General features: G+C 39.0%; 2 protein-coding genes across 9 annotated transcripts in view; one reads left to right on the top strand and one right to left on the bottom strand.

Annotated features, from left to right (window-relative positions):
• The window catches only part of SERAC1 (serine active site containing 1), a 27,204-nt gene extending 7,330 nt beyond the window's left edge, over positions 1-19,874 (top strand). For 4 of the 6 annotated variants that reach the window (XM_051616268.1, XM_051616267.1, XM_051616266.1 and 1 more), the window contains 11 exons: positions 43-164; positions 477-605; positions 1,946-2,059; positions 3,521-3,683; positions 6,404-6,554; positions 7,377-7,518; positions 8,272-8,372; positions 10,856-10,953; positions 11,497-11,679; positions 12,150-12,293; positions 13,098-15,528. In XM_051616268.1, coding sequence (XP_051472228.1) covers positions 43-164; positions 477-605; positions 1,946-2,059; positions 3,521-3,683; positions 6,404-6,554; positions 7,377-7,518; positions 8,272-8,372; positions 10,856-10,953; positions 11,497-11,679; positions 12,150-12,293; positions 13,098-13,234 — 1,484 coding nt within the window. In that variant the 3' untranslated portion in view covers positions 13,235-15,528. Of the gene's footprint in view, positions 1-42; positions 165-476; positions 606-1,945; positions 2,060-3,520; positions 3,684-6,403; positions 6,555-7,376; positions 7,519-8,271; positions 8,373-10,855; positions 10,954-11,496; positions 11,680-12,149; positions 12,294-13,097; positions 15,529-16,357; positions 16,793-18,773 lie in introns of those variants that run through there. The other 2 variants (XR_007889181.1, XM_051616270.1) reach the window with 2 other exon arrangements.
• SYNJ2 (synaptojanin 2) overlaps positions 19,554-20,715 on the bottom strand; it is an 82,082-nt gene continuing 80,920 nt past the window's right edge. For all 3 annotated transcript variants that reach the window (XM_051616265.1, XM_051616263.1, XM_051616264.1), the window contains exon 27: positions 19,554-20,715. In XM_051616265.1, the coding sequence (XP_051472225.1) occupies positions 19,936-20,715 (780 nt within the window). In that variant the 3' untranslated portion in view covers positions 19,554-19,935.

The raw sequence follows: 20,715 nt of genomic DNA, 5'->3' as shown, positions 1-20,715 counted from the left end.
AAGTGTAGTTTTAACCCTAAGACCGAAGCTCTTGTACTACAGATTACCAGTATGGCACAGTTGCCCAAACCTGTGATCAAAGGACCGCTATAGGTTTGGCTCGATCCAAAGATATCGACCTTCGCTTTTTCCTGCCTCCACCACCATTGCCAAAAATGAAGAATGTAAGTAATTGCAAAATAGGTATTAGATGACTTTTGCTTGCTCATTTGTTTTTAGTGCTTTTGGTGTTGGTAGCCATACTAAAGTGGAGTTCTCCTAAGTAGTAAGATTGAGATCAAAACAAAAAACTATAATATGGTGATATACCCCTGGGGTATATCTGCATTGGTTAAAATGTTAAAGAGCACTCCAAGTCCAGGGGTTGTATTTTATGGCTTATTAATGTATCTGATCTCATTATTTGAGATCTTTTATCTTTGTTTTGCTTCATGCTTTGAAGAAAACTAAAAGCTGGTTGTGCTTACTTCTCACAGGATTGTACCATAGAAGATGAACTTCGCTTGTTGTTAGTGTCGTTACCCCAGTCTGGTCTTGATCCGTGTGTCCAGTACTTCACATCTCTTGCTTTACGTGAAACCAGTCAGACTCTGGCTGCACAAAGGGTGAGTTCCACCTGCAGAATAGAATGTTTTGGGTTCTTTGTTCCTGCCGAGTTCAAAGATACCATCTATTGCTGTATTTTTGAGTATTATAAGAGGAAGAGAAGTAGACACTTTGTGACCATACAACATAAGTAAAATTTCTTCTAAATACAGTCTATCTGCTTGAAAGCTTGTTTATCTTTCCGAGCACTACTAGCTGATCTAGTGAAAGGTTATGTTTTTACTTACATTTTGTCCAGAACATTTCCTTCCCTTTGCAGTGCTCATAAAATGATTTTTTTCACTTTCATCTGACTGTTGATTGAGTGTTCTTTCTCTGCTGAGATGATCAAACCTATTAGGTCTTAATAGCAATGCTATGTTGTTAGCACACCTTAAATAGCAACCTCTGTTATATGACGTGGAAATGCCTCCCTGTAACAGGTCACTGTTGCCAAAACCAGAATTTGAATCATCTAGGGGTCTGTTTGGACTTGGAAACTAGGAATTCTTTGGCTCTGTGCAACAGCTTCCTAAGCAACTTTAGGAATGTCATTTCAAGTGCAGTTATTTCTTAAAAATAATAACTGTAATGCCTATGTCACCCACTCTCTCTTGTGCATTTTATTATTTATTGACAGGAGGTGACTTTTAAAATTGGTGATTATTATTTTTAGTAAGATACAATAATAAAAATTACCGTCATATTTTAATGATGATGTTTAGAGTTTTCAGAGTGCAATAATTCTTTATTTTCTATTACACAATTACATGTAATATTTTTACCCTAGGACTCCTTTATTTTTTTTCACAGCCAGAGCTCTTGCTTCAGAGGGAGATTTAGTAAGATGGCACACAGGGATGCCTTTTGATGATCATGTTCTCAAAAACTTTTCTTTATTGAGGTTATGCAGGTCTTGCTACTGCATGATTGAGGAAGACTGGTCTTCAGAGACTATGCTACATATTGGAAGACCTTTTTTTCCCTGCTCTTATAATTTTTGCAGCTGTGGAAATCTCGGTGTGGTCTGATTCTTGCTTTTTTATGCTGAAGCAAATGATCTTAAGACATTCATTAACAAAATGAAAATCCCAGATTTTCTCTCTTTATCATATGTTTTGAAGTTAATAGACTGTGGAGACTACTGACTGAAAATCTAGTTAATTTTTTCAGTTAAAAATAGTAGATATTTTTATGGTGTACAGTTGTGTAATTTGTACATTTTGAAAAGTGCATGCATGCTGTGCACTCCTTATAGCAATTTCTGTAGATCATTACACAGTTAATGTTTTAATTTAGAAATGCTTATTTTATGTTGCTATTTGGAATGTGGTATAATTTTTACTGATTCTCATTTCAGGGAGGCTTGTGGTGTTTTGGAGGAAATGGACTTCCATATTGTGAGACATTGAGTAAAATCCCTTCAGAGACAGTGGAACTCTTTTGCTTGCAAGCTCTAGTACAGCATTCTAAGGTAATTCATCCTTTAAAGTGTAATCAAAAAGCTACATCTATAAGTATTCCTTTCTAATGCTCACTCATATGCTGGGACGGAGTTGCCATTCCCTTGTCTCCTATGTCTCACTTGTTCTGTAACATTGTTCAGACAACTGAGACTCATAAGAATTATAAGGCAGCACAACAAACTAATTTTTTCTCTTGGGAAACGAATCCAAGTCCTGTTACTGTTTCTAATTAGTCCATATAAGTTCCCCTCTAGTATTCCTGGAGTAAAGGGCAGCTCTGACACAGAAAATCAGGAGGGAATGTCTGAAGACCAGGTGGCTTTAACAAGTTTTTTCTGTGTAGGGCTACCTCCCACTGATGCCCAAAGTCATTGGAGATAGATATCATGAGGAAACACAGAGTGTTTCCACTCTGCAGCTTCTCAGTAAGCAAGGTACTGATGATGTGAAATTCTCAATGCGAAGTAAGTGTGGATCTGTGTGAAGCTGGTGTACATCAGTCCAGAAAGCTTACAGGCAGTCTCTTCTTGTGGCTTTTAATCTAGGTCTGGTGCCAGATTTCCCAAAAGCAAAGTAGCCTTGTGATTTCACTCTAATCAGGAGCCAGAATAAAATGCAAACTGTGGATATCCACAAAGGCTCTTTCTTCAGTGATTGCTGCCTTTGTGCAGAATATTGCACAGCAAGCAGCCAATACAGTGTATCTTCCTAGTATCTCTTCTTGCAGAGACAGATGAAGACTATGGAAACTTTGTGTAACTGATTTTTCTTGTCTCCTATTGCTGCACTCTTCTGTGCAGGTTAAACAAGTTGTGACTGCACTCATTCAAAATGTCTCTCTCTTTGTTGGAAGATTTGAGGACATCAGCAGTTCCATAACTACCACACATTCTTAAGCACTGTAGAAAACACGTTCAAGTCATAAGCATGTGGCCAATGTTAGTTGACACTAAAACTAATTAGTGCATGTTCATCTGCTTGGACTAGAATCTGTTGTTACTCTTAAGATCAAAAATTACAGCAGGACTAGTTGGAATGTAGAAATACCTCTGCATTCCAAAGAGAAGGGGTTCTAGTGATTGCATTTTAGGTGGTGAACCGGAAGATGAGTAGCCCTGGTTGAGATAGTGCTTTAACAAATGCAGAGCATTGTCCTGCTCAGAGTCTTGAACTTTGGTTGAAACTTGATCACGCCAAGTGGAAAGCAATCTCATCTCCCTCAGATGTGGAGGAGAGTAGAGTGATGGTACTCGGCAGCTTTCAGGTTATCAATCCATAGAAATCATGCATTTAGCATATTAAAATATTTATGTCCTCTTCAACTGTGGCATAATAAATTCTAGATTAATAATAAGGGCTCTTCATCATACTGGCTCCTTAAAATTTCCTAATTTGTGAATTAAGAGCATCTTAAAGAATCTTATGCAGAACATCTACTGATTGCCACTGTATTTACTGTATAATCCTAGGTTTCTTCTAACTGTGAGAAAATTGAGGCTAAAGGAGGCCTTCAGCTGCTACAGAGGATATACCAGCTACGTAAAGATTCAGCAAAAATACAGAGGAACATCATTCGCATTATTGGAAATATGGCTTTGGATGAACGTCTTCATTCATCCATAGTACGTGCAGGTAAAAGGAAAGCAAGTGCAAGCAGTCTGAATGTCAGATTTCTATTCTGAAATTTTCAGAGGGTCCAGTGCTTTTGTAAAATCCAAGGAGCCATGGTAGTGGTGCAGTTTTTATATTTGGCAGGGTGGGGAGGTGGCGTTGAGTTTTTTTAATACAAAAACATACAGTTTAGATGGCATTGATTAAAATCTTCTGTATGCTGTCTAGCCAATATACGTCAGTGCTACAGAGGTGTTCTCAGTGTGATGGATGGTGAAAACTGGGACTTGGTTGGTGCTCAGTTCACATCACTGGCAAAAATCTAGAGTTTCCTACTCTTGCAGATTATCAGCCTTGTAGATTAATTCTTTTTTTTTTTTTTTTAAACTAACTGTTTCAGTGTCATAAAGGAACAGACCAGCTTGCAGTCCTTACCTTTTGGAACAAAGTGAAACATGCTTTCCTGCCCTCCCTTGTTTGTGTTAGGCTAGTAACTTCTGCTATGCTTTGCTCTGATGCCCCTTTTTTAATACCCCCTAAATATCACAATGAAGATTCTGTACCAAATAAATAATTCACAATAATTTGTTAGGACAGAATTAAAAAATAATAATAGAAAATATGCTGTTGTGTATGTCCAAGCTGGTGTCTACCTCTTAAATGTCCCCCGGTTGCAAAAAGAACTAGCAAAGGCACAGGGAAAGACTGTGAGGATGACTAAAAATTTGGAATGGCAGTGATATAAAGAAAATGAGACTAAGACACTTTGTATTGGAAAAAGTGACCAAAGGAGAATATGATGGAGATTTATAAGGTCCTCACTGGTGTAGAGAAGGCAAAGGGGGAAAGGTCTTCTGCTGTTTCTCATAATGCAAAACCAAATTTTCTTGTACATTAAATTATCAAGAAGCAGAATAAGTAAATATAATTTTTTTCCCATACAGCGTATGACCAAACTAAAACTTGCCACAAAAAATGTGATTGTTGAAGACTTAAAGCTTCAAAAAACAATTAAACAAATTAATGGAAAGAAAAGTCTATGAAGCCAAGTTGATTGCCCTTTTATTGCTCTAATCTTTTATTGTTCCACACTGCCATTACTGCTCACTTTTGGAGAAAGACAGGTGGACTACAAAGGCCTTTGGTCTGAGCTGTAGCACCATTCTTACATTCTTATGACTACTGCTAAAACGATATGTGTAGAGGAAGAGATCATAACAGAAGAGTCAGCAACTCCCAGGTTCAGCACTGCCAGTACAGTTTTAGACAGCAAACTGGACTCCAGAGATAAGCAGCAGGATGCTGCTGGTCAACAGTTGATAAGACTTCTCTTTTATTGCTGGATGATGCATAAGAAGAAAAAACCTCTGAGGCTCTTTTCCTTTGCAAAAACTGCCAGCATAGGAGGAGGAAGAAGAGCAATGATACACAGTGTAGCATCATAGCATAGTGTAGTGTAGGCAGAAGGATTCTGAACACTGTTTTTGGCTTTTCATCTTGGCTCATTTATGAGAAAGGCAAAACCAGTTTTAATCAGACTAGCTTGGCAGTCTTTCGTTGTATTTGGAGAACTGAAAACAGAATTTAGATAGTGTTCTTAAGGAGAACTTGTACAGTGGTTAACATATATTCTGCTTAGAAATGTAATTTAAATACTTAATTCTTTAAAAAAACCCAAAAAGTTCTCAAAGGTACTTGCATTTAAACAGAACTCACATGTCAAGCCATTCCTTTTATCTGACCACAGGGAACTATCTTAAATTAGCAACTTACTGGCTGTACTAATATGGCACATGATTTTGAAACAGTACTCATGAAGTCAAATGCTTCTTTTTCAAATCAGCCTCCATTTGAAATCTTGCTTCCAAGTCTTCCCAGCTTTTATTTATTGGCTTTGAACTTGACTATTTGAGATTTATAGGCCACTCTTGCTAGCAGCAACAAGATGTATCCAGATTTTAAATAAATGCATGTGTGTGCATAAAAGGTACTCCTTTGCATTTCTCAGTAGTCTATGAACATCCCCATCCATGTCTGAGAAACTATATTTTACAACTTAGGTAAGGTATTATAAAATGTCTGTTTTTTCTCGAAGTAGCTAAGACTTAAATTTATTGAAAATTGTTTCAAAGGTTTCCTTCATTAGTACTCTTCTGTTTTCTAGGTATAAATAGTGTACTATTTTTAGAATATCCAGAGCATTTTAACTCCTTAAGTAGTTTTTCACACACTGGATTTTGAAATTAGAAATGCTTGTATTCTCACAGCAAGCATCATTTTTTCCACCTGTCATTACTCCTGTGGGTTGTTTTCTGTCTTTCTTATACTTTAAGCTTAATTTTCTCTTTGGGAGACATTTATTTTTGCTGTGTTTCTTGCATCTTACCTGCAGAAAGAGACTGGAGATCTGTTCTCTCTCTGACAGCTGTGCAGCTCTCTCTGACAGCTAATGTGTTCTCTTTTTTCTTCTGAGAAGGGGTTCTCCTTCAGATCATAAGCTGAACAGTAGTAAAATACATTGCCTCCTTGTGACCCTGGGTTTTTGAATCTTGGAAGTTCCACTTATCTAGTGTTGGCTTTTCTGCAGTAAAGAGAGTAAATTGAAATAATATCTTTTGATGCTACCATTCTTAAGATTTAATATCTATTTTCACAAGTATAGTTTGAAGGATGTTTCTGAATTCTTTTGTTTGGATGATGTTTCTAATTAGTTAACCTGCCACTTTATGCCTTCCATATAGGTTGGGTTTCTGTACTTGCTGAAGTAATGAAATCCCCGCATGTCATTCAGTCCTCTCATGCATCCAGAGCTTTGGCTAATCTAGACAGGGACACAGTGAAAGAAAAGTATCCAGATGGTGTTTATGTCTTGCATCCACAATATCGTAGCAGGTAAAGGAGAAAAAGATACTGTACGTTCTATACTTTGAGTTACTTGTTACACTGTTCGGTTACAAAACTCTGGAAGAGTTGATGTCAGAGTGCTGCTGTACTAACATCATCTGCTCCTGTTTGTTGGTGGGTTGCAAGGACTGATTTTAGGTCTTCAAGTAGGAGAATAACAGAAGTGGTCAGAACAGTCCATAACCAGGAAAGGAGTATTATTGTATTGTATGGAAAAATCCAAACTCAAACCATGATATGAATGACTGCTTTGCATGCACTGCAGACATTTAACATTTGCACTGGCTCTCTTGGGATACAGTGCCTTGTAATTACTCTGCTGACAGCAATACACGTTGGCCTGGGATGCAGTAAATGTACAGCTTCAGCTTCTTTTTAGTTGTGCATCTGGGACTGAAGCAGTCTCCAACACGGTGTGTTACTTAGTAGCAACTATTCCCTGGGTCACTGGTGTTAGTCAGGTTGCAGTGAAGATCTAATTTGATGATAAAGCTGGAACTACCAAGCTGCATTAACAGAAGCTGGAGATAATGGTGTTTTTCACTGCAGAAACATATGGCTTGTGAGTTGGGTACTTTTCATACCTCTCTTTGTATCTCTCTTTTCTGGGTGGATTTCTGGTTTTTGTCTTGATCTGAGTATCCTCTTTGAAACACCATGAAATGTTGTGAAATGTTTCTATAAGATAAGAAATCACATGTAGTGTTAAAAATAGCATTTTGGCATCCCTTAGGTTAAGAGTTCAGTGTGTAAATTTAATTTGCTAAAATATGTACCATCATCTCTTAAAAATTCCTTTTTCTGTATCAGTCAGCCCATCAGAGCAGATGTCCTTTTTGTTCATGGTCTTTTGGGAGCAGCATTTAAAACTTGGCGGCAGCAAGACATTGACAGACGTTTGGATAAAAAGACTTCAGAAGAGGAAGAGGACTATAGTCAGTGCTGGCCCAAGGTAGAAGGACAATAACATTTTCACATGTGGCTGCTGTTTTCTCATTAATTGGAGCTGTCCAGAGGATCTAGAATTAAACTGTCTGGCAGCTCTTTTTTGAATCACATGACTCGTAGCCTGTTATACAAGTAGCATTTTCCAAGTTCCTGATATATTTTTGTTAGCAAGCTGAAATTTCGAAGAGGTTGTTCTTGCAAAAGCAAATCCCTGCTAAATTTAATGCTCTCAACATCGTTGTTCTGCTCGTGAAAGAGGAGGCAATGGCTGCTTTCCTCATGCTATATATATATATTTATTTTTTTTTTATATATATATATATATATATGGGATGATAAAAAGATAATAAAATTGCAATTTAAATTAAGTATCCTTTCTTACATAGGTGTCTGAGCACCTCAGTTGTGGCAGATTGCTACTTTAGTATTGTTGGTAAATAAGTAATCACTGCTTCAAGTAAGTCATTGGTAGAACCACCTAAGTATCTCTATAAACTTAAGATGCTGGTGATCTTAGTAGTTCTCGTTTCACCCAGGAGAGGGAGCCAGGAACCCACGAGTTAGCAATCCATCTCCATCCTTTGCCTACTCTGAGAAGCAGGCTGGAGTTCGACATCATGTAATAAAAGAATTGTCTAAACACAAGATGTATCTTGTATAGTAACATCTTTGCTCCATTGCTGAGAAATTGCATGCAGGAGTTTTGTTAAATACTTCAATTATGAGCTCCTTTTGGTTTTGCTTTTCTTGAATTTAGACATGGCTGGCTTCAGACTGTCCTGCCCTTAGAATCATATCTGTGGAATATGACACCCACTTGAGTGACTGGAAAGCAAAATGTCCTGTTGAGGCTCACAGGTAACAAATGTAGTGTCTGCAGTTTGGAGGGGAGGCAGGAGGGAAACCTGTAAAGCTGATCACCTGGTGTGAAGCAGTGAATTTAACTTTTTTTGTTGCATTTGAAAATCAAATTTGGAAAAACATTAGGTACAGTCATGATATGCTCTAGCTTTTTAGTCTCGTGGGTAACTACTTGTGGCAACTTCATAAATTTTACAGTCTGTTCTGTTTTGTGTTTAGGGGAGACACTAAATTATGTTATTAGTTGACGTAAATGTAACAGCAGTTTTATACCTTAAGGGAAATACTCTTTAAAATTAGCCAAAAATGTTTCATAAACACAACATAAAAAAAATGAATTCTATACTACGAATTCATACTCATGATAAAATGAACATATAATTTTCATAGAATCATAGAATTGTTTAGATTGGAAAAGACTCTTAAGATCATAAAGTCCAACCATTAAACCAGCACTAACAAGGCCACCACTAAACCATGTCCCTCAGCACCACATCTACACACCTTTTAAATACCTCCAGTGATGCTGACTCAGCTGCCTCCCTGGATAGCCTGTTCTGGTGCCTGACAAACCTTTCAGTGAAGAAATTTTTCCTAATATCCACTCTAAACCTCTCTGGCACAACTGGAGACCATTTCCTCTTGTTCTATCACTTGTTACTAGAGAGAAGAGACCAACTCCCACCTCACTACAACCTCCTTTCAGATAGCTGTAGAGAGCAAAAAGGTCTCCCCTCAGTCTCCTTTTCTCCAGGCTAAACAGCCCCAGTTCTCTCAGCTGCTCCTCATAAGACTTTTGCTCTGGAACCTCACCAGCTTGGTTGCTCTTTGGACTCACTCCAGCACCTCAATGCCCTTTTTGTTGTGAGGGGCCCAGAACTGCACACAGTACTCGAGGTGCAGCCTTGCCAGTGCTGAGTACAGGAGGAGAATTACATCCCTACTCCTGCTGGCCACACTATTTCTGATACAAAGGTACTTTTTTTCAAGAAGTCTTAATTTCTGGAAGGTGATTAGTCTGAGCCTTTGATAGATAAGATACAGGAACTGTGTCTGTTTTGGTAAAATAGTGTAATTGCCCTTGTCAGAGGAATTGTTTTTACTGATCACGAACCAGGGTAGGTCAGAGGAAGATGCTACCTCCAAACATGTTCCTTCTAAAAAATAAAAATACTTTGACCCTGTTAAGGTTATTTGACTTGAATGGATTTTAGGCTTGTTAATTGAGTTCAGTGATCTTTAAATCAGATCCTAATGTGAATCCTGCTAATAGTGTTGGATTTGGCAGTGCTGGGTTAATGGTTGGACTCAATCTTAAGGGTCTTTTCCAACCTCAATGATTCTGTGACTCTAAGAGAACTTTTTTCCTGTGTCCATCTGGAGTAAATATAATGGAAGAAAATTTGAAAAAGAAAACATGTATTTGTTGAAGATAATGTCTTCTTCATTAAAAAAATGAAAATTACATTACCTGCTGTCTATGTTCACCCAAACATTGGATTTGATTATTTTATAATTTTATATGGCTAATAAAAAATGAAAGATATTGAAGATATTTTCAACTAGCAGGAACAACGATGTAGCAGTAGAATCACAACTTTGATTGCTTTAAGAGCATAGGCTCATTTGAATTGTTATGTCTCTCAGCTGTCCTAAAGCCTGTTGTTCAGCTGAAAAGACACATTTGAGTATCCTTTTTCGTATGTGTTATAAAAGCAATTTCTAGTGAGAATGCTGAGATCCAGTAGCGATTAAGTGAATTACTTTGCACAGTGGTTACCCCAATATCCTGTTGTTTTCATTATCCAAGGGTCTTCTGTGTTTGATTCTTGTTACACTGCAAGGATTAATGATGTGGCACTTTCAGGCTTGGCTTGGGAATTGGCATTGCTTTTGGGTGTACCACAGATAAATTTTCAACCCCTAATGTGTAGCTTATGCTTTCCAGAGCTCAGTCTTTTAATATACAAATCAGAGTTTATTGCGCTTTTATACCATTCCAGTACAAAGGATTTGGAGATTACTGTCTGGGAAGTCTAACTGACGTTATCTCTGATTTTTTTAATGTATTGGTTGATCATGCACTCAGTTATTAAATTCCTGTACATTGCTTCACATTTTGAGCATTGTTTGCAAAGCACATTTTTGTAAAAAATTAGGTATGTTCTTGTTTCAGGGGATCAGGTTCATTACACATTGATGATGCTTTCATAAAATGAAAACATAATTTTGTGACTGTGTATAAACAACACTATCTAAAACTTCATAAAGAGCTTTATTTGAACTAAAGCTAAAGGAAATGAGTGGGGAGTGAAATGAAAATACATCTTTCTAGCAAGATCAGGAAACTGAATTTAGCTCAATTTCTTTTGCCCTTGCAAAGCCAACCTTACAAAAACTTCTGGCATTTTTCAATGTAGCAACAATATTAAGTTATTAGCATTTTATGCACTTGCTTGTGTTTGTTTTTTTCTTGGCAGGAAGTCTATTGCTTACAGGAGCAATGAGCTTCTTGACAAGCTCAGAGCTGCTGGGGTTGGAGACAGACCTCTGGTGTGGGTATCACATAGCATGGGTGGTAAGCACATTGCCTGTTTGATATATTGATTTGCTGTTATATTTCAGAATAGGCTGTTGTCCAAATTCAGTCTGAAATGCAATTATTCAGAATAGTTTATTTAAAAAATGTGCAAAGACCTAAAAATGGAAAATAGATTTCTACTTTCTGAATGCATTATCTTCAATAGTATATACATTTTGAAAGGATTTTTATTGCTCTTTGTTTATACTGCATTGATTTAAAGCCACAAAATCAATGAGTTGAAATTCATGTAAATGGAAATTCAGAGGCAAAATTTTCTCCATTATCAAGCATATAGGAGATGTCATTAGCAACACTTAAGGCAAACCAAAATTGGATTTGCATAATTCATTTATATTCTATTTTAATGCCTCCACAGGTGTGGTTTGGTTATTTTTTTAACTTACTCATACGTACCTGACAAACTAAGAACTGATCAACTGAGACAAGAATATAGTTGATTGTTTCATGGATAATATAGCATGATTGTTAATTTCACAGTAGTTTAAATCCCTGCATTAATTCAGTGTCTCTTGCCAGGTCTTCTAGTCAAAAAGATGCTGGTGGATGCTTCCAAGAATCCAGAAATGGATAAAATTGTAAACAACACCAGAGGAATCATATTTTATAGCGTACCTCACCATGGTTCCCAGCTGGCTGAATATTCTATAAATGCCAGATATCTTCTCTTCCCATCTGTGGAGGTTAAAGAACTCAGCAAGGGTAGGCTCACTTTGCTGCCATTTAACAACAGGGATCTATGCTAATCTGGTCATGATGCTTTTTTTTATTGTGCTGTCAGAAAAAGCTGGATAAAACCAACTAATCTCCTTTTTATGTTTTGGGCTGTGTGTTGAATTACTGTAAGTAACTCTCAGTAAGTGTTTCATTTGAGTGCAGAAGCAAGGGGAAAAAAGCATGTCAAAACAATATTCTAGAAGAGGAGTTTGGGCCTTTCAGGAATGTAGTAACTCAGCATTCAGACTGTTCCCTTCTAAACAGATTCCATGCTATGCAGAAATAAACAACTGTTGCATGTGATAGCTGGAAAAGGGATTTTAAAAAAAATGCTACTCTTTTTACTGCAGTATTAATTTTTCCAAAACATCTCTTTATTAACTCAGTCTTGCCAGACAAATGCTATAATCTTGTATTGAAGATAACAATGCAAAAATTATGTTGCTCCTCTTCAGATTCTCCTGCCCTCAAAAAGCTGAACGATGACTTCCTGTCTTTTGCCAAAGATAAGAAATTTTCTGTCCTGAGTTTTGCAGAAACCCTACCAACGCACATAGGCAGCATGATAAAACTGCATGTTGTACCTCTGGAATCAGCAAGTAAGTCAAATAGCCATTAAATTTTGTATTTATTCATGTAAGCATTGATAACAAGGAAGGATTATAAATGCTAAGGCAGAAAGACATAGAAAAGTACATCTGTTTTATGAGGTGGGTTTTTTTGCTTACACTTCGGGTTGAGTTTAAACTGCAGTCTCCCTGCTGAGATCACAAGCAGCTGCATTTATATCTTCGAATAGCAAGTGTTTGTTTTTATTTTCTAAATACGAGTAACACTTCCTTATTGAAAAAAGCAGGGTAGGCCCTGGGCTAACGGGACATTGCTCAAGTCCTTTCCTTTGTAATGATGAGTAATGGCTGTTTATCCTTGTACAGGCAGGCTGTGTAGTGTTTCAGAAGCTCCTGCAAATTCCAGCTATTACCTCCTTTAAAATTAAGAAAGAAAATTAGCAAACTGCTAAAGGAAGGCAAAAGTCACAAAGCTGTTTTTCAGCATTAGTCTTCCTCCTGAAGAGTTCCCTTCTCTTTGCCTTTTGTAGGAGAAAGGAAGACCAGATGATTCTTTCTCTTGCTTTGTTTATGGGTTTCAATTTGAAGATTGTTTAAAGTCTGATATTTCCAGGTTTTTCCCTGAGCAAAACCCTCTTCTACACGGCACTGTAGCAATGTGTATTGATGCTTTTAGCACATTGAAATATCACAAAGACAAACCAGTTTAACTAAAGACAGGACAAGTTGCTTTTGAGAGAGAAATTGCTAATGCAAGATGTGCTTTTCAGTCTAGGTGATCTTATGAATTTTGGCAGTTATTTCTTCTTCTTTCTATTTTTTTTCCTCTCCCAGAGTTAGGAATTGGAGACCTTATTCCAGTGGATGTTAATCATCTAAATATTTGTAAGCCAAAGAAGAAGGATGCTTTCCTGTACCAGCATACATTGAAGTTCATTCAGGATGTCTTAGCCCAAGAATTTGGAGACTGAATTTTTGCCATCCTTGGCTGCTTGTTTCCTCCATTTGGTGTAACACAGTAAGTTCTCCTAACATTTGTTAGAGTATCTGCAGAACTGCAAAGATGCTGCATCAATGGTATCTGCTGCTAAAATAATTTCCAGTACAACTCCAACTTAATTCTAAAACACATTCAAAACAAATACAAACTGAAGTGTTATAATCTTGGCAAAAAGAAAATGTGTGTTGTGTTACAGTGACCATCATCTGTCAACAAAATGTGTGTAAATTCTCTGGCGACTTGGCTGGGAGCTGATGTGGAATCAGAGAATCATCGCTTAGTCTACAGATATCCCCAGATATCTGTATCCAGATATCCCCCTCTGGAGCAACAGAGCTAGGCTATGGAGAGTGCAGAAAAACCACTTGCTCTGTAGGTGGTCTTCTTAAGGTAAATGTGCATCTGGGACTAAAGTCTGGTAGACAGGATCAGAAGCAATTAATTGAAGAGGTTGATTGTTGTGTCAAGGGGGAGAAGAAACATGTGGCTGCCTCAAAGCTTTGGTTTATTGTATTTGTTTAGTTTATTGTCTATGTTAGGCAGTCTGACTGGAGCCTGAAGAAATTTATCCAAGTGAGTGACAACAGCATTTTAGTCTAGTGGCCCAATTACAGGAGTTTCTGTAATTTGCCTTTTCATGTAATAGCCCACCCAGATTTGTCAGGAAAGACAGCATCTGTTGCCTGTGTGAGGAAGAGATAGCTTGGTAGGTTGTCCTTGCATAGACAACTGTAGTTGTTTTAATCTGTTTGTATAGATGAAAACAAAACAAAGGAATTGTTTGCCTGCTTGTACATGTTTCTCCTAACCTTAGCAACTTGTGAGATTGCTTTCTTTGGGACACTATGTGCCTGGTCAGACTCAGAGCAGTTCGGTGCTTGTTCCCATGGAAGACACAGAAGAGAGGCTTAGCTCTTTCGCTTTACTCTTGGGTCATAGCAAGAAGATGGTACATTCAAATCTCTGGCTCATGTTACTCATTTAGAAACTCTTTCTTCAGCTCCTTTAAAGAAGAGCATTGAAAATGCTCGAACAGAGTAAGAAACATAGGCCTGGATAAAAAAGCTGATGTTTGGAGTTTGGAGCTCAGATAGAGAAAAAGTAAAGCAGGAAGAAATTCAGGTGATCATAAAGTCCCACTGGAAATGCAGAAGATCCCAGATGTTTTGGTTTCTTGAAGCTGAAGTGTGTTTATTGTTGTAGATAGAGAAAAAGAGCAGTGTTTTCTTATTTGAGTTCGTGTTTACGTTAAGGATACTTTAACGGTACTGGTGAGTAGTATTTATAGAAAAAACAATAACACAAAAACCCTGTGCTTAGCCACTTTTTTTAAGTCATAATTAGTTTGCAGCATAGTTAAAAGCAGCCTAGTCTAATTGTGGTCTTTTGCCTTCCTTTCTTTCTATCTCCAACCTGCTCTGAAAACAAACATAGGTTATGATTAGGCTATACTGCCCTGGCTGACTATTTGTTAAATAAGGCCTGTATTGATGACAGGCTTAGTATGTCTTTTAGCATCACTTGTGTGAGAGGGCTCTAATACCGATGGCCTTAGAATTATGGCTATGAAAGCTACGAAAGAGGTGGGATGCACCTTGCAGTTCTGCCTGGGCTTGGTGCAGGCAGCATTGGCCATCACTGTCCTGCCAGGTCCTGAGGCCACCTCAGCTGTTCCCACTTTAGAGCACTCTAGCCTGAAGGACACTACATCTTAAAATGCACTCTGAAAGTTCAGCCTTGACCTGCTGGAGTTGTGTAGCAGTACAGAAAACACACAGCACTGCACTGGCAAAAAGAACTTTTTTTCCCCCTAACCAAGATGTAGATAACACTGCATGGCAGTATTTCAGATAAAACATGTAACAGAACTGTTGTAACTTCTGAAGAGTTTATCCTTTTTACACTGTGGTTTAAACTTCAGAGTGTAAATATATTAGAACACTTTGTATTCACAAAGTAGAAGTATGTGGAATTCATTGAGAATAAATAAGACTTCCAGTTGGCTTTCCTGCTAACCGAATGAGTGTTTAGTGTGACAAATCTCATATTGATTTTAACAGACTTCTTTGGCTTACAGGGATTCAGATCAATGACATTGCACATTAATCTCAGTAAATGCATCTCTCTTTTGTTACTCTTAACTGGAACTCTTGACACAACTTTCTTGTTTTTGTAACTATTATGTATATATGTGTAACTTTTAAAACTAATATTGCAGGGGGGGCTTGTTTGGGTTGGGTTTTTTTGAAATATAGTAATGACGTGTTTTTAAAAATGTACTAGATATGCCAAAAGTTTATTAAAGTTGAATAGTCTGCCAAATTAATGCTCTGGATCGTGTTCACTTTTGTTAAAGACCTGCATTATTTTTTAGTGGTTGTCTCACACTGAAAGAATGCAATGTTTACCCTTTATCTTCTGTAAGAGGCATAGTAGTGGGAGCACAGTCATGGATGTTTTGCCACACTAAATGATTTTTTGGTTGTTCTTTTAGAGTTTGCAAAAGTGCCTCCCAAACCATGTACACAAAGTGGTTTGAGGGCCAGAGGGCGTGTTGCATTGCATTTGTGTCTGCTTCTCATTAGAAACATGCTTTTGTGCTTCCCTGGTGTCACATGAACTCAGAATAGTGCCTCTGTGTATATTCTTAGGTCTCAAACTATGCTCTTAATCCCATCTAGCTGGGAACCCAAGCTGCAGATGTGGCTAGCAGGTATGTGTGAATTGTCTGAGAAGATGATATTTTGTCTGCTTTGTGGCATCCAAGACTAAAATAGTAAGACAGGAAGCACGGGCTAGTAGGAATTTGACAATCCTTGTGCACTTGGTCCAGCACTCTTGTATAACTGCATTGGTATTTCTAGCAGCAACAGTCATCAGGTTTTTTATTGCTGTGATTACAGTAATACAAACTGCCTTACACTGTGGCTTGTGCTCCATGATGCCAGGCAAAGCAGCTAGCTAGAAAGGAGAAATTTTCCATCTAGTGAAAATGTCAATTCTGGACAAAAAAGGAAAAAGCAAAAATGTTGTTTTGTCAGAGTGGGAATTCTAAACAATATTTTGATTTTGATTCTCTTTCTGTTTATTTCAGTGATAACCTACCTAAAATGCTAAGTGGGGCAGTTGCTGTACCAAGGAGAACCACCTACCCACCCCAAACACAAAAGCAGCTGAACAACCAGGCTGCGTATAGCAACTTGAAGTAGCTGCACTACAGGGTCCTGGGCAAGCTCACATGGTGTTAGGCTCTCACATTAAGTAAGCACAGAGATGCTTATGTCCTTGCATCTGGCAAACCATTCACACCTGGCTTCACAGCCAGTGTCAACAATTTTAAGCTTTCCAAGTGCTGGGTTCACAACATCAAAAATGTCATGGGGTAGCCACTCCCTACCACCCCTTATATGGCCCTCAAGACTGGGAGCTATCACTGGGAATGTGGCTTCCACTGATAATGTTCCAGTGAGAATGTGCAGCAGAGCTGAAGACAGAGCTGTGCTCTGGGTTCCCTAGTTGTGGCCATCAGGTAAGGATGGTTCATGTTACTTGGCCTCTTTTCACTTTGTGGTGGGGCAGTCTGAGTTTTCTGTAGTGGTTTCCCAAAAGCTGAGAAGTCTGGTGCTGCCTTGCTTCTCCTGACCATTAAAACTAGAACCCAGGTCACAAGCACCTGCCTCTAAAAAAACACTTAGCTGGAGCGTTGGGAACCAGTGTGGAAGATAACATATTGAGACAGGAGAGTCTTCATTCTTTGCTGTAACCTTTTCAGGTGGACTGTCTGTTCCTTTCCCTTTATGTGCTGTGATTGAACAGTAGATGCTGTCACTGATAGCATAAAGCAGCTAGCTGCAGGGATTCATACTTTAGTGGGCAGCTTGCCACATACAGACAGAAGATGTAATGCTAAGGGTTGCATACTTCTCTTATTCAAGGAGAGGAATAAAGCAGATTATATTGGAGTTCTGTAAATCCACTTTAATTGGCTTTCCTGCTAACACTTCCATTAACATGTAAATTAGCTGTCCTAGAGCTGTTAATTATCCTTGCAGAAAATGTTGGATACAGTCATATAATGTAGGCTTTCTTTTTTACTGCTCTTTATGTTTTATACGGAAATGTGCCCATAAATATTCACTGCATTTTTTATTATTATTAAGAGGAGGATGAAAAGGCTAAGGCTCTGTGTCATCTTGTAGGGATACAACTGTCTTGCTTCAGCATTATTCACCAGCCTGCTTCTCTGTTAAACTGACACTCACGTAGGAAGCTGGGCCCTGGGTTTTACTGATTTGACCTTTGAACATTGTGGACATTTTTTTTAGAACACCTGAAGGATGGCAGGTGCTCAGACAAAGGCAGCATCCTCTCTGACAGGATGTCATGTGTTCACAATTTGGTACTGGCTGTGAAACAGGTAGGCATTACAAGGAAGAAAGTGGCTGTATTCCCCATTTCCAACAAGCTGAGAATAATCTATTTGATTTTCCTATTGAGGAAAAAAAAACCAAACAACCCTACATTTTTTTTTAAATACACCTTTTCTGCAAAAAAAATCAGAAAATGAGGGTTTTTTTCAGCTTCACCAACTGCTTAGAAATGCTCTCCTTCCTTTAATAATGATGTCTTAATGCTTCTCATGACAAGTCACAATCTGTTTCATTTTTGACTGCTTATAGCAAATGGCATCTACAGTGTTTGATTTTGCTGCACAGGCAAGGCAAAAGCCTGTGCAGCTACAGCAGGTAACAGACACATTTAGCACCATGGATTATCTTTGGTGCCAAAATCTTGGGCTTCTGAGAAGCAGGACTGCTGGCTTGCTAATAAATGCAACATTACTTCATTAGGATGATGTCTGCTTTGAGCTGAGCCAGCCCACCATGGCAAGTGACCTGTTGCCCCCGCCCCCGCAGCACTGGCCCTACAGGCTCTGGTGCAATACTGGGTAAATACAAGGGAGAAGCAAAGCAGGCATGCAGGAGTTTCTACAGTGGTTATCAGGGAAGTGCCTCCCTTCTCTGGGCTGTCATATTCTGAAACATTGAGTATGAGCATCTTTTCAACCTTTTGTTTGCAAGAGCCTGCATAGAACAGATAATTGTGCAGTGTACCTGCCTCCTGCACTCCCTAAGTGTGGAGGCCATGCACCTGAGCAACAGCTTTATTTGCAGGGGTGCACACACTGCTTATGTTTTTCTTCAGTCTCAAATGCAGTTCCCCATGTCTAGTTCCATTTCTTAGCCTTCCCAGTTCATGCTCAGTGATCATGTGTTGCTTGGCCTGCTACTGCACCACAGCTTTACCACAGCTGCTGAGGTGAATGGGAAGCAGCTCCTTCCCTGGTACAAAGTTAACAGCCTGCATAGCTGATGATCAGCAGAAATAAACAATGGGAGCAGTAGTTCTGCACACTTCCCCCCCCCTTATCAGCCTACCAGTTTGGTGTCCAAGCTGAGCTTTGCTGGGAGTGGGCAACCTCATTATCAAGCAACTGTTCTTCTCCACAGGAGGGTTCCGCTGTCCCCAGTCACGTGCTTGTGGCTGAGCTTCAGGACACAACAGCCTGCATGGCCCTCACAGACCAGCTCTTCCCTCATCTGCACTGTGGAAATAACAAGATCAACAGGGCCTTTTCTTACAAAGAAGCAGCATGAGAACAGGGACACAACTACCGAAGCATGAAGCTTTAGCATAGGACATCACTATGCTACCGACTTACGCCATCAGCAGGTCTCAGATATTCACCGTGTTTCCACATTGTTTGCATAGATCATGCACAGGCCAGACTGTAGGGTCTCTTCCAAAAGGGACTCTCATTGTCCACATGCCATTTCTTTGTAAAGTATGTTGCTTGGAGTTGGCTTGGTGTGAACAAAAGAACAGGGTAAGTTTTGGAAAGGTGGTAGAAAACAAACTGGAGATGCCTTTGATCTCCTTTTAGGTCAGACCCATTAATAGCACAGACCTTAAAAGAGAATTTATGGTTCACTGGCCTGGCCTGGCGTAAGAACAGGCATTTCGTGCTGAGCCCTGGGACCACCTCTCCTGGGTCTGCCTCATAGTACACACCTTTGATTTTACCTTGTTGAGCTCATTCCTGTGTTGAAAGTAAGTACTAGAGCCTGCCAACACTGCAGCTAGTTAAGATTTACAGAAAGATACTGTCTAAGCCTTGCTTCCAGAGCAGTAAGTAGCAGAACAATGCCAAGGTCACTGGTATAGTTATACTGGTATATTGTATTCCCCTTTTGGATGTTTGTTCCAGAATAACTGCAGCAGTCTAACTGTTCAAGGTATGGGTGCTTTATTTCAAGTGACAGAAATTGGTTAATATATAAATTTCACAGGAAAATGTTTTAACATCTTTTTTCCATACATCATTACATGTTCTTACATATGATTTGTACCTAAAATGAAATATAACATCTTAAGATGGATTAATAAAAAGAAATAACTTAAAGAACCTTTCAAACAAGCCATAGATAATGTTAGGTTGTATATATCCTATACACTTCCCTCCAGGGGCAGTATCTTTATTTTTAAACATAAAAATGAAATGTAGCATGGACAGATGATCTGTTTCCTTAAATAAAAATCTCTGTGCAAAAGATTTATTTTTATTTTGCATCATAATTATGATTTCTATAGGTTCTCTAAGGGGACAAAATTTTACAATTCTAAATTGGTGTTTGTCTTCATCAGGGTATTTTTGTTTTGCTCTAAGGCAAGCAGTTTGTTGAACCCCTCTGACAGTGCACTACTGTCCTCATCATCACTAAATGTAACCCAGTGACTGAAATCTTTCAAGCTGGGGAGTTTTGAATTTTCTGGAGTGTGTGCTGGAGAAGTAGCTGATGCTGCCTGTATGGAAGGAGGGCAGGAAGAATCCATGTCCAGGTCCAAAAGATTAGTGTTCTCTAGAAGGCAGCTGGTATCTGAGAGCTGTGGATGCTGGCCTTCTGGTGCAGGAGGGCCCTGAAGGTTGGCCATCAGTTCTGCTGGTGCCAGCTGCTTCATGGTGCTGTTTGCTGGGCTGGCAGAGGATGTAGGAGCTGAGAGAGCTGCCTGCTCAGAGACACTAGCATCCTGAGTCTGGGGGCAGAAGCCAGGATTGTTGTTGTTGGAGTTGAACATTAACCCACTGAAAAGTGGGTTGTCACTGCTCTGGAGAACTTGCAGATGAAGAGCTGCAGGAGCTGACTTCTTTCTTCGGGGCGGCACCTTTGGGGCAAAGGAGGCGTTCTGGGGAGGCAGTGCCATGGCCTCAGCCATGCTTGCTGAGGGGGGCTGCCTGCTCTCCTGAGGTTTCCCAGGCTGTGGTGTTCTGGGTTTAGGGACTGGAGTAATCCTGGTCGGATTAAGAATAGCTCCAGCTTCTAGACAGGGTTCTGGCAAGCTGAAAGGAGACTGTGCTGCCTGATGGTCAAATTGCTCTTCTGTAGGCACAGC

The sequence above is a fragment of the Apus apus genome, chromosome 3 (assembly GCF_020740795.1).
Source record: "Apus apus isolate bApuApu2 chromosome 3, bApuApu2.pri.cur, whole genome shotgun sequence".
NCBI classification, from domain to species: domain Eukaryota; kingdom Metazoa; phylum Chordata; class Aves; order Apodiformes; family Apodidae; genus Apus; species Apus apus.
The sequence above is the reverse complement of the archived record's forward strand: the minus strand, read 5'-3'. Positions and strand labels throughout refer to the sequence as shown.